General features: G+C 31.6%; 2 protein-coding genes across 2 annotated transcripts in view; both read left to right on the top strand.

Moving 5' to 3' along the window:
- Window positions 1-6,861, top strand: part of LOC149788888 (hepatocyte growth factor receptor-like) — a 219,804-nt gene extending 212,943 nt beyond the window's left edge. The window contains exon 28 of the mRNA XM_089973562.1: window positions 49-6,861. Within this exon, the coding sequence (XP_089829688.1) occupies window positions 49-346 (298 nt within the window). The 3' untranslated portion in view covers window positions 347-6,861. The remainder of the gene's footprint in view (window positions 1-48) is intronic.
- Window positions 1-14,470, top strand: part of LOC149788886 (plexin-B-like) — a 446,804-nt gene that overhangs the window by 278,848 nt on the left and 153,486 nt on the right. The window lies entirely within an intron of this gene.

The raw sequence follows: 14,470 nt of genomic DNA, 5'->3' as shown, positions 1-14,470 counted from the left end.
TACTTGTACATTCAAACTGACAAAACCCCAACTATTATTTTGTTCAAGGTACAAGATAATGAAAACCTGTTGGATTACTGATGCTGATCATCGACCCGAGTTTATTGAGCTGACGAAGGGTTTAAGGAACATAGTAAACCCTCCAGAGGAACAGATAGAAAAAGATGGGCAGAAAATAGGCATTGATAGCACGTATATCAACATATCAGACTGTTCAATCTATTATAATGAGACCACAGACTCCGATGAATTTGATGGCACAATTGATACAGAAATAACGGCACAAAATGAAACAAGTAGGAAGGAGGAAGCAGAGAGACATTCCTATTTGGACGTGATGGAATAGTTAACAAAATTGCCAGAAATATTTACATTGATATTACATGTATGTTTATATCCTATAAGAGAAAACAAAAATTCACATGTATTGATCTAAAAGAAGCAGATTGTATGAAACTGTCACTTGTAGTCTAAGCATAAGTTAGAAAAATACGAGGAGGATATTCTGTTACAATTTTCTGAATGTCAATGACAGTGCTTTTTGTGCAAGGAAATTGTACATTTTATAAGCTTATTTGGTATAACTGACTTAGCTAATGTATTTCACAATTTATGATTTGTAATGCACCACTCATTCGATAATACGTGCCCCTTGATAACTCGCGAAATCTACTTACAACGCGTGTCAGGCGTGGATCCCATTTCTTAAACCAGTAAATACAAAAAATGATCCAAATTTCTTAAAACTTGAACAAAATCGTGATCAAAATTGGTAACTGAAAGGTTGATAACGCTCGTTTTATAGTCAAAGATGGTAGATAGAACCTCGAAAGTTTAATCAACAGTTTGAAATTGTCAACTTTTAATAAGAAATCATATAAGTGGTTACATTTGTTTCCAGACGACTTTCTTTGTACACCATAATTACAAATATTCAAGGAAATTTCGATCAATGAAAATGTCACTTACGCCTAGTGTAGGCAGTATATCAATACTTAAATAACAATTGCATAATTATTGTAAAGTGACATATGTGTTTTAATTCTATCTTTAAGTTCCTCTTAAGTGTAATTATTATAAATGCAATATGTTTTTAAACGTAAAATGTGTCAATCTACCGTAGCAGCTATGTCCACAAATGTTTCTCTGAGAACCTAATTAAGTGCCGATCATGTTTTGATAACTGACTTACGGAAGTATTTGTTTTAGTGTTGCACTAAATTAAAGCTGGCCTCTTTTCTATTATCACGTTAATTATGTACTTTGAATCCAATAAAGAAGGTGAATTAAAACAAAATTAAAAGGGCACGCAAATCCTACAATCTCAAAATCCAGCAGCCCAGGTCGTATATCAGCTGGACTCACTTCATGTATCAATCGAACAATGTTAAAAAATATTATTGTGTGTGTAACATAAACTATTTTAAATTAATCAACTCATTCATAACTGTAATCAAAGATAGCAAGGCAAACAAGCTAAAAGAATACTTAGTAAAATAAAATACTTGGTTTCACAGATACGGTCCATTGTGGGCAAGCAGGTTTCAGAGAATTCCTGAACTGGCACTAAGAGATATCTTCAAGGATGATAAGAAGTTTCACTATTACTGCTGATGAAATCACGACATCAATAATGTACTAACTGAACAAATCAAACATTGGGTTTCGACGTAGACAATTGTCTCACTAAATAATTGGCTGTTGTTGGCAGGATGCAATTAATTACCACAAAGGGAACTAGACTTATAAACAAACAAAAACCAGTGATTCAATACACATATGTTTTCATGTACACGTGATGGTTGTTCAAACCATTTGGAACAATCTTTTACATGTTGGACATTTTGAATATAAATATTATTTATACAGAATTATGAACATCTTCATTAGAAAAAGTGCGTTATAAACAATGATTGTAAAATGAGGATTCAGTCATAAAACAGCCCAGTCCCCTAACTCCCCCCCCCCAATTTTTGGAGGTCCTTTGGTAACTCACACCCTCACTTATGGTACGGTCAATGTTTGCGGACCGCGTTGTGAGCGAGTTATCTAGGGACAGGTGTATTAGTATGTAATATCAGCAACATCAGTGGTATTGAATCATCTCCAGTAGTATTGAGAAAGTCATATTGAAACATTTTTTCATCTATACGTTTGTGGAAGCAGATTGTACAAAAATATAAATATACAATAGTTAGCAAACATTGCCCTTCTCCGCAGAATCAAAAAATATTTACCTATGGAAAATACTTGCAATCTATACTACAAGTCACATATTCTTCCAACAATGAATTATTAAGATGTATGGGGAAACTCTGCTAAATCTGAGTTTTACATGATTTATAAACTTCAGAAACTAGCAGCACGCGTAATTTTAGATGCATCTATTGATCATCCCTTAAAAGCATTGTTTAGAGACCTCGAATGGTTCACAATATAAGACAGGATAGATTTTTACAAGGCAGTTCTTTTATATACATGTCTACATGGAACTGCACCAGTATCTTCAAGACTTATTCAGGCCTTTTTCAACACAATATCAGTTGATATCAATATCACATGGAAACCTTCTAGCACCAAAACCAAGAACAGAGCAATTTAAAAAGAGCTTCCGATACTCTGGTACAGTTCTGTGGAACAAGTTTCCACTACATGTAAAATCTGCTAAAACTATTCGGGTATTTAAGAAGAGATATCAGGAGCATGTATGTGTTTCTAATAGATAACGGAATTTAGTAATTTAATACTAAACATGTTACAATAAACAGTAGTATATCTTCATATAATGTGCATTGTTATAATCTCCTTAAGAGGGCCTCAAGGGAGAATAGTCATTCACTAATCAGTCACCCTCTATAAATAAAGCATTATTATTATTATTATTATTATTATTATTATTATTATTATTATTATTATTAATGGTTTGTTTGAGTGTGGTTTGCAATGTTTTTCTGAAACAAGATAAGATATACATGGCCACCAGAATATTTGGTGAAGGGGTAACCTGGGAATAACAACCTACCCATGCAGGAGTTACTGATATGCTTTTTCACCTAGCAATCTTGACCGAGCTGACACTCTCACCCACGTGGACAGAGTTGAGATTCATTGATCTGTAAGGTGAACACATTACAGTACTCAGTTTCCCGGGCCTTCTAATCTGCTTATATATATATATATATATATATATATATATATATATATATATATATATATATATATATATATATATATATATATATATATATATATATATATATATATATATATGACAGATAATTTGAATCATTTTGTGTAAATTCTGTAACAAAGGAAAAAGTGCATGCATTTTAGTTCTAAATAATATCAACACATCAGCCATTGGAAATATGTATGTCTGTCTCATGGTTATATCGGTCCCACGCTATGCTCTTATGTTTATTCAAATTCACATATACAACATAGTTCTGAAAAGCTAAGACTTAATGTCATGCCATTTTTATTTAAAACATCTTGTTGACTAACAATCTAGACACCATCTGTAAAGCTGTTGTACAAAGTCCTTTATAACGTACATTATATTGGTTAATTTCACAGAATGGATGGTAGTATGTAATAAAAAGGGTTCAACTTGAAGGGAAATGGTCTAAACATAGGACACGACTTATAATGTTTTGTTTATAATATAGGTTGGAAACCAGAAGAACAAATAGAACAGACAGAAAATTTTTTTATTTGGCAAGATTCTTATTAGGACATTTCTAGAATGTTTAATTGATATTTAGTAGTTGTATAAAAAGAATGATATAAAAATCATAATTTTATGTCTTTAAAGAAGTATATAATTAAATCTGAAATATTGTCCCCAAAAATTTTATTTCACAGAAAACAAATTTGCATTTGTTAAAATAAATGTTAATTCTCTGAAGTAAAGCTTGAATAAATAGGACATAATAATAAAATCATAAAACCCACCATTCTACACTCTCGTTCACAGAAGCAACCTGGAATGTGTTCTTGGGAGCAGTAATCATATTACTGGCGATTAAAAAAAGATTCTTTGTAAACCACTGGGAGGTTGAGTGATTGGGTGGCAATCAAGCATACAATCAGTATAGATGTACAATATTTAGTATAATTAACGATTTTAATGGTTTTTGAAATACAAAGTGCATCATTAACTCATGATTGAGGGACATGCTATCGTATATCAAGTTTCTTATGAAATTCAAAACGATATTAATTATAATGATTTAAAAAATCAGTAAAGGGTTATAAAGAGCTAATATTGAATTGTTCTTAACAGCGTAATTTTATTAGGTCTCATACTTTCTGAAGAAGAAGAAAAGAACTGCATTTTCAATAGGTTTGAAACATCAAGAACAGTTATCATTCATCTTGACATCATTTGATGAAAACTGTATACGTTAGAGTGTCAGGCTTAACCTATATTTCTGGCTTAAAAAGACTAAGGCCTTTCCTTTAAGGGAGCCAAATGACAGTATCAGATGATCGCACCCAATTCAGAGTGCCTCAAAATATTTTCTGTAGTTAAGTCTTTTTATGTTGAAGTTATTATCAGTTTAATCAAGAGTAACATGTCCAGAAAACAGCAACAGCAAGAGAAACAACAAACGTTTTGAAAAAGTCTATGTACCACATTGCATATGACTAAGACAATAAATGCTATCTTTTTGTTTTTGGATTATATATTTGTAACATCTAATTTGGTGAAAGGTGTGTCTCAATAAGTGCTCAACATATTTTCATATACTTAATGGCTTTCTAGTTTCCTATTTTATGTAGATAAGACTAATCGTATCAGGTAATATGTTTTTATACATTTTAAGAACAATTAATTCAATCAGTTCCTTTTATTGTCTTTATGTCTAAGATAATATGGTCAAGCAGACTTGGTATTATAACGTCATGCTCAGCTTATAATCACAAAAGCTACACAAGTCGGGGAACCCAGAACTATCTCTTGCAATAAATGATCATCCGTTAGAAAATGTCAAACATGAAAAACTTGTAGGTGTGTCCGTAGATATAATTTATTATGGAATGATCATATTGATAAGCTTAGTAAAACACTGTCATCCGAAATTGCCTTACTCAGCAGAATCAATAAATATTTACCTATTGAAACTCGCAATCTATGCTACAAGTCATATATTCTTCCAACAATGGATTATTATTCAAATGTATGAGAAACTGTGCTAAATCTGAGCTTGACAGGATTTATGGACTTAAAAAACGAGCAGCATTTATCATTTTAGATGCATCTTTTGATCACCCCTCAAAAGCATTGATTTATAGAACTCAGATGATCCACAATATATGACAGGATAGATTTTAACAAAGCAGTTCTTTTATATAAATATCTACATGGAACTGTACCAGAGTATCTTCAGGACTTATTCAGGCCTATTTCAGCACAATTCCAACTCAGATCAATATCACATGGAAACCTTCTAGCACCAAAACCAAGAACAGAGCAATTTAAAAAGAGCTTCCAATACTCTGGGACATCTCTGTGGAACAAGCTTCCACTACATGTAAAATCTGCTGAACATATTAGAGTATTTAAGAAGAGATATCATTAGCATGTATGTGTTTCTTATAGATAATGGAATTTAGTATTTTAATACTAAACATGTTAAAAGTAAACAGTAATTATTGATATCATCATATAATGTGCATTATTATACTCTCCTTAAGAGGGCCTCAAGGGAGAATAGTCCTTGACTAATGAGTCACCCTCTATAAATAAAGCGTTATTGTTATTATTATATTATTATTATTAATGGTTATTTTTTGTGTGGCTTGCAATTTGTGTTGCAACAAGATCAGATATATTTGGTGAAAATATAACTGGGAAGAACCAAGATTCTTATTGGGACATCTCTAGAATGTTAACATTGATATTTAGTAGTTATATACATCATCACTGTAGGTTCAGTTAACCTATCCAGCTCACAGGTCTTCATTATTTTAGAATATCTTCATTCAAGGCAGTATATCTGTGTGTTAAAGTTTTATGAGTCATATTCGAGAGAATTCTATAACAAAATGATTCAGTTGTTCTTTATCTATATATAATAACAGGTTACAAAACATATTTCATTGCCAACTTTGGAATTGCATTAAGGATTTTAAAAAGTAGATGGTGCAGCTGTCATATGCAGGATAGTGCAGCTTCATAAAGAAGACTTGTTCCTTGATCGCTGAAAAGCAGGTCATATATTGTAAAATATCTGAATTGTATTGAATTTTCTTTTCCGGAAACAACATTGTAATTAGGATATTTTATGTGCAAATCCTAGCATACCACACATACTAGCTTTTTTGTCTTCATTATATTTTCTTTTAAAACATAGAAGTTTGTGTATATTGTACAAATAAATATGAAACTTCCTAAATCATGCTGGAAAATGCATAGTTATATAAAATACTTATATTATGATATAGTGAGCATATAAGGATTTGGTCATTGATCTGATTGATTTGATCATTCATTTGATTGATTTGGTCTTTGTATTTAAGAGATAGCATGCACAGATTTTGGAAGGTAGTGGGTGTAAGCAAATTTATGATAAATATTAACATTTTGATTTTGCGAACTGTGTTATTTTACTTTATTGTCAAAAAACGTAAATGGAAGATTGCCTTTTCTCTACAATATAAGAAATCACGATCAAACCTACAATTCCGTGCATCTCAATTGTTTGCTTTCACGTCTCTGAATGTAGAAAATTCATTTAAATATTGTATGATATATTGTGTATATTTCTTGAACCAATACATATTTGTTAGCTCAAAACTATTTGGTGATAATTTAAATTAGTGTATTCTATATCAAATAAAACACAGATGCATGCATTTGCATTTTGAGTGTTTCTTATGCCCATAAAACTGAGTGCCCAGTAAATAAATTAGGACTTTCTGATGTCAACCTCCACATTGTTTACTAAATCTAATTGGGCAAGTCACATATGACTGCAAGATTGTGTTAATTTGTATTCAGTTATATTGCATATTTACATGTGTAATTTACATTTTCATGTTCTCTTCAAACCTTAACATTAAAGATATCACAGGTTATTGGTTAAACGATTTCCACTTTAATTGTTTATTCTTAAACTTTCCTAGATTCAGATATGATTGTTAACATCAACAGAAATAGTGAGAGATTGACATACAAAATAAAAATGGTGCACTCCCAACTTTTGAAGAATATCCAGCCTCTTGACTTGTGAAACATTTATTACAAACAAAACAGAGTTGTAGCAAAACATCACTGGCATTATTCGGTCATATAGATCCTAATTATATAGTTAACACTCGGACTTGAGATGTGTCTCTATGGTTATTAAACAAGACCACATCATGAGGATAGAGATTAATGATATGGTGGGGATTGGCTTTGTTGAAATAAATATTGACTAATGTCAAACATGATCCCATGGTCTTTGTGTCTATAAACCAAATATATTCTCAATGAGTTTTAGTATACAGTAAGCGCAAGTGGTTATACCATAGGTGATTGTTTATAGGAAGGATCGCAAGACTGAGTAAAGATATAATTTAATTGATAATTAAACTGCAACTTGATGGTACATTTAGTTCAGAACTAGGGGAGCAAAATTCACATACTATGTGATTGTTGTTTCAGGCCACGTTTAGTGAATTCTAATAATGAGTGCATATAAATATAAATCAGAATTCAGTAGGTATAAAATGGCACAGTAAAGTTACTGTTATAATGCCTTAGATCCTCTATGCACACTTCAGTATACATTCTTTAACATCATATGACGAAGTTAAAGTATCTACAATTTAGGGCTTAAACCGCCACTACACACATAGGGCTCAAACACCTCCAGTACTATGTGTAACTCAAAGTGATGATGACCTGCAGAAAGCATATAAAACAAAGCAACAACAAAACATTATGGAAAGAAAGAAAAGAAATTAAACATAAAAACACTCAGTACTAGTGTTGAATAGTGCAAAAGTAAAGAAACCGTCTTTCAAACAATTGATGAGATGCTGCCCAGTTATGAGTACAGACAAGTCCTGAAACGTTGATATTCTTTGTCACAAAATGCCACTGGAAAAAATGAAGTGTGGTAATATTGTTCCATCTTCAGTGAACCCATATAACATAGAATGCCAGTTTGGCTTGAACTGTTGTACCAGTCTGTGTACCTACAGGACCTGGAACAAATTGTAGAGCAGAACTAGGCAAAAAAGTGTTATACTGATGTACAAAACGACTGACATCAATAAGATAATTACAAACCGGAAAGTATATTGCTCAGCAGCCTCTGTTGCTGATCCTAGCCTAAAACATCTCACAATAATTTATAGAAAGATCTTTTTTGTTGATATCTTTTATTTGTTCTGGTCATAGTACAATCCGTCTGGCAGCCCATTCTTTGGTTCTTCTTCTTGTGTGAGTAACGACGGGTCACTGAAAACATGCATCTCGTTGCTTAAACTTTTACATTGTTATTGCAGGTAAATGAGTTTTGCTTCTTTCTGTTACTTAGCTTAAAGCTCTAGACTCTTACAATTTAACCTACTCATAGTGAAATGATTTTAACATTATTTTAACATTATTACAGTCTTAAATATGAAAAAGATTTTTTTCCATTTCAAATTATGTGATGTAAATTAAGTCAATAGACCAATTGTTCACGTGAATAAAACATGCAACAATGATCAATATAGAGAAGAAAGTATTCATGCATGGAAGTCATGTAACTCTTCCAAACATTTTTCCTTTTCAAGTATTAAACATATGTGCATATTTTAACAACACGAGTTCCATTATGTCAAAACATCTCACCTTCAAAGTTATGTAAATGAAAAAATTCCTTGACTAAATTATCAAGTTTGTATGACTCGTTCATCCCCTAATCCACATACGGATGATGATATTGGTCAAGTCTTTAAAGATATACATCATTAACTTAAATCACTTAATGATTGTTATTTAAAACTTTCTGCGAAATTGGCAAGTGAACTAGGAGCTAATCTAGTCTAATAAAATTGTTAATCTTGATAAAAGATTGGTTAATTTAGAATCACAGTCACAGAGAAAGAAGTTGTTTCATGGAATTGAATATGGATATTCCCAAATGCAAAATTTGCGATTTCCTTTAAGGCGCTCTCCATATAGCTGATTTACATTCCATAGCAATAGAGCAAGCGCACAGGCTATGTAACAACATCACTAGCGACAATTAAACAATTTCTACCAGACCAATTATTGTTTAGTTCGGCAAGTACAACGACGAAAAACACGTGGTAATAAACACGAGAATTTCTAAAGCGCAATGATAACTTTAGGCTTTAGGGTATTGGAGGATATTCCGCAAGCATATCAGGGATAGAATGAAAGCACTGTATGATTATATGACTAGATTTAGGCGAAAGGGTGATTATGTTTCCATCAAGTTTGACAGGCTTATCATTGGACAACAAGTGTAGATGTATGACTGGAGCAGTGAGCTGGTGGCTGGTGAAACCAGCTAATAAACACAACCCTTTAAGACAGAATGACATATTACATTCTTATACTCAAGCGGCTAATGTGGGAAGTACACGATATGGTGATGCAAGAAATGCCTCTTATTGAGATACCACAGAAATGACAGACAGGAATCTCGGCGCAGGAGACATCCCTTCTTCATTCGAAGGAATCCTACAAACAACGTAGGTCACAGGCAAATACCCATATATGTTTTACAAAATAGCCATCACAAATTTGTTGACCTAAGCATTCTTTTGTGGAATAAAGACAACTTAAAAGAGATTTCATATCATTGGTTTATTTGAAACTTGTAGAAGATCATTAGATGGATTTGACAATTTTTCCTGAAGATTATATCACTTAGAGTTGTGTTCGTACAATGGTGAGTAAAGTTAGGAATTCGAAGGTGAAATCATTTTTGTGGGCAAAACTGTCATGATGAAAGATTTTGTTAAATGATTAGTTGATATGTGTAATGACTGTGTAGCTCTGTTACTTATGTCATCAACTTTGCATGCTGATACATATATAATTATAGTGTTCACGTATATTTCCCCTGAATAGTCTCCAATATACAACAATATTAGTGAAGATGGAATTGAATTATTAAGCGAGAAGTTATTTATCATCAAAAGCTAATACATAAATTGTTATATTTTCTGATCGGGAGATTTCAGTGCTAGCATTAAGAATTTTGAAGATTTTATCCCCGAGGATTCAATTGATTTTGTGTATGGATGCAATGTTGTTATGATACAGATAATTTGTCGATGCAGACAATAAAGTGTATAACAGTTTTGGCTTATCATTAGTAGATTAATGCAGAAATTGTAATATTCATATTATGAATGGAAGGATGATAAAAATGGTCAGTTCAGATGCATAACTCATAATGGTTACAGGGTAGATGACTATATGATATGTTCCTCTTAACTATTTAGGTATATCAGCAGCATTGATATGAATGAACACATTTTCCAATATATTGCTCAGTTAGACTAACTCTCAAGAAAAGATACACTAGAGAAATCCAGATGAACAAATTAACTCGAGTAAAAGACAACTGCTTGACAATTCTGGCATATTTTGACACAGGAAAGGCTTTATTTTCAACACGAAGTAAACTATATCTCCCCACAGACTGGTATGAATACTTTAAATCTGTATTTTGATGACTATAATAATATTGCTAGTGAAGAACTACCTCACAGATCGATGACTTAAATAATCCAGTTACAAATGATGAAATTATGACAAGTTTTCTTAAAATCAAAAACACAATGCCTGGACCTGGTATGATACCTATTCTCTTTTTTATCAGTGCACTAACGAAACCATCTTACCATTCCTTCACGCTCTATTCAGCAAAATTTGTGAATTCGGTTATTTTCTTTAACAGTGGGAGAAGAGTATTATCTGTCCTATATATATGTGTCGTGACAAGAACGATCTAAACATTTACAGAGGTATATTTCTATTTGATACTCTATGTAAAGTCTTTACTGATACATTGCATACTTGTATATACACGTGGGCGGAAGATAATGTTGTTTTAGACAAAGCACAGGCAGGTTTTAGGAACAAATATTCCGCATGCGAAAATATTTTTATTATTCAGGCTTTAGCTCAGAAATATATATCCAAAACAAAATTTAGATTTTGTTGTCTTTTTGTAGATTTTAAAAGAAAAGCTTTTGATAAAATACAGCAAGATATGTTATGGTCGTCAATAATATGTACGGGTATGAATGGTAAAGTAGTAAACATTTTAATAGATATGTAAAGAAATCTAAAAAGCTGTGTCCGAATACCCAAAGGCTTAACTGCTTATTTTAATTGTACATTAGGTACAATGCAAGGTTTTGATTTAAGCTATATCATGTTTTCCCATTTTATTAACGATTTGATTATACAATAGCTGAAGCTTGAATGCAACATTGATGATATTTGTGCAATACTTTACACTGATGATGATGCTAATTGCACCAATACTGCAAAGCTTTTTTGTCTTTGTCCAGCTTACATCCATATAAAAAAAGAAATACTTCAGTGAAGTTTATTATCTCTTTCTTTCTGTAGAAAAATGTGTCTCCCTAATGAATCATAATAATATATGAATTATTTTTTACTTCTTCAATTCAGGTTTTCATCTTAGACAGTCTTTGATTACTCAAATGAATGGTGAATAATATACTATTAATATCTTTATAAAATAATGCACCAATTATTGGAAATTACGTATCTATACTCATGATGAATGCCATATTTAACTTTTTTAATCATGGCGCACATTATATTTACTTGTACTTTATTTTGTAATATGGGCCGGTGGTCTAAATTACTGAATAAAGTATTATTATTATTAATAATAATATGAAAAAGACATGCATAATCTACAAGGAATGTGTATTAAGAAAGACTGGTATTTACATTTTCATATATTTAAATAAGTTTAGTTCATGTATTTGTTATGTATCTAATCAAAGATGTATGTCATCTAATAGTTGGTGCATTTGGTTTCAAAACTATATTGAACAATTAGTTTGCCTTTTTTCAAACAAATTAATTTTGTCCATTTGTTATATGCTTAACTATAACTACACCTCAAAATTTTCTATTTCATTCGTTGAGTATAAAAAGGAACTGCACAAAATTAAATTATACAGGTAGCTTATTAACAATGCACTAATATCATTGGAAAACGTACAACAAATTGTCAAAAGTTTTTACTCTCTCTCTTAAATGTCTATAATCTACAGGTATATAAAAGTCAAATTAAGTATTTTACAGTAATTCTGAGAAATTTGCAGGTACAATACTAGCAACATTATACAATATTTAAACTTCTAAAAATCGATATTTTACGACACTGAAACAAGAAATACAATTTGGTACTAACATTGTAGACATTGTATGAAAGGCTGCATGGATAAAAAGGCACTGAAAGAGTACAAGAATATGTATCTAATGAATAACGGTCCCATGTAAACAAAACTTGTAGAATGAAACAGACATTGCTGAGATTAGATTTAGTGATATGTAAAGGTAATCTCTGCAACAAACAACTTTGACACGGACACATTGTATAGCAGAGTAGTGTGCTATTGTTAACTATCAATACTACTTTAGAAGTGCTCTCTAAATGACATTGATGATATTTTTTGTTTCAGACATGTAATTTATAAGACACTAAAATCGGATACTTATATACTTTAGGAGTAAATAAAGAGACACTGGCTTAGGTACACCTCACAACATTTCAGGGAAATGATTAATGATCATATTTCTTGTTGCATGATATGCTTTTTCATACTGCAATGGCTCTGTTGTGTATTTGTGGTGCAGTGCAATGTGCTTAGACTGCACCAGTTGACTTTCTTGTTTTCGTAGTTGTTTTGTGAGCAGTTCGAAGCTGTTCTTCATCGCGTCCCATAGTTGAGAGTGGTATGACTCTAGGTATGACTAAATTTGTAAATAAGTATACAACCAATAATAATAAGCAAGAAAATATATGTAAAGTGTTACAGAAAGCTTTCATTCTCTGTTTGCTTTAGTTTTGCTTATATTTTCATTTACGTTATATCCAGAACCAATTGCCTTCGATCTCCTACAAAATGGGCATTCTGTTTATACCTTTATTCTATTTTGATGTGACTTGTCAAAAAAGTGTGTATTATTTCTCACTGGAGTTTAATCCACCAGAAAAGAAATGGTTGGCATTCACTGTTATATCAGTTAATATGCTTTTGCAAAACTGTTCTTAACAACATATTTCAATTCCAGTTATTAAATATTGCCCATTTTCCACTTTGCGAAGGTCTTGATTTTGTTTATAGATTTGAACTCATTCATATCATCTCGAATATTTGCTTTCAGAATCTTCGGAAAAACTCGACATATACAAAGTGTTGAAAATTGTAACAAGGTTAAAGTACTCCTCGTATTTAAGTAAGAAAAAAGTCATTTTGGTATAATTTATAGTCACTGAGGTAGACAACCTAACGTTGCTTAAGTTATTAAAGTCAATACCAGCCACTAAAGTCATTAGTATGCAGTGATGTGTAGTCAGTTTTAGTCATAGTAATATTTACGAAATAAATGATTGTTATGACAATGATTATTATCAATGATGACTATTACAAACGTCAAAAAGCTTAAACGGGCTTATATGACGTGTTATGAACATGAAGTGCAACACAGATTCAAGAAGACAAATGATGGATATCTAGAAAATAATATATGTGTAAATATTTTGAAAGCTGAGGAGGAAAAAATTATTAGAACAGTTAGAGAAAACAAAACAAAACACATCGTAACATATAAAAGATCCAAACGTTATTAATGGAGATCAAACCTCAAAACAAAGCTACATTATACAATACTGACATTTTAGTCATTTGAATCCTATACAAGCAGATTGTTATAGACTTCATTTCTAAATAAATCATTGCTTTTCCAGTGCGAAATACAGTTAATAATTTAACCAAATTTATAAATTAGTGTCTTTCAATGCGTAAAAAGTCCTGCAAGATGTTTCGTTCTTTCAATAATGTAATAATGTGTGATAAAATTTAAATCATTAGAGTAGCAGAGTACGACATCATAAACATCGAATGCATTAGGAATTCGATGCCGATATGACAAAGACGAACTGAAAAAACAACGATAAAACCTGGATCAGATAAACTAAAATAGTCATAAACATATTAAAGATTAATCGGAAAAAAAAATACCAAATCCAAAGGAGAATATCACAACGAATCAAAGCATATAGTACTCAAACATGAGAGCGAAACAATCAGAACACCTTAATTGGTCTTATTTGCTCATTGAAACAAAGAGAACGAAGGCAAGGAGATGTTCACCGACGAAGGAAAGAACAAAACATTATAAACAAAGGAAACGAATAGAGTAGCATCAAAAGCAACGACGTAGACATAGCCACAAGAA

This window comes from Sinohyriopsis cumingii, chromosome 11 (assembly GCF_028554795.1).
Source record: "Sinohyriopsis cumingii isolate HCF-2022 chromosome 11, ASM2855479v2, whole genome shotgun sequence".
NCBI classification, from domain to species: domain Eukaryota; kingdom Metazoa; phylum Mollusca; class Bivalvia; order Unionida; family Unionidae; genus Sinohyriopsis; species Sinohyriopsis cumingii.
The sequence above is the reverse complement of the archived record's forward strand: the minus strand, read 5'-3'. Positions and strand labels throughout refer to the sequence as shown.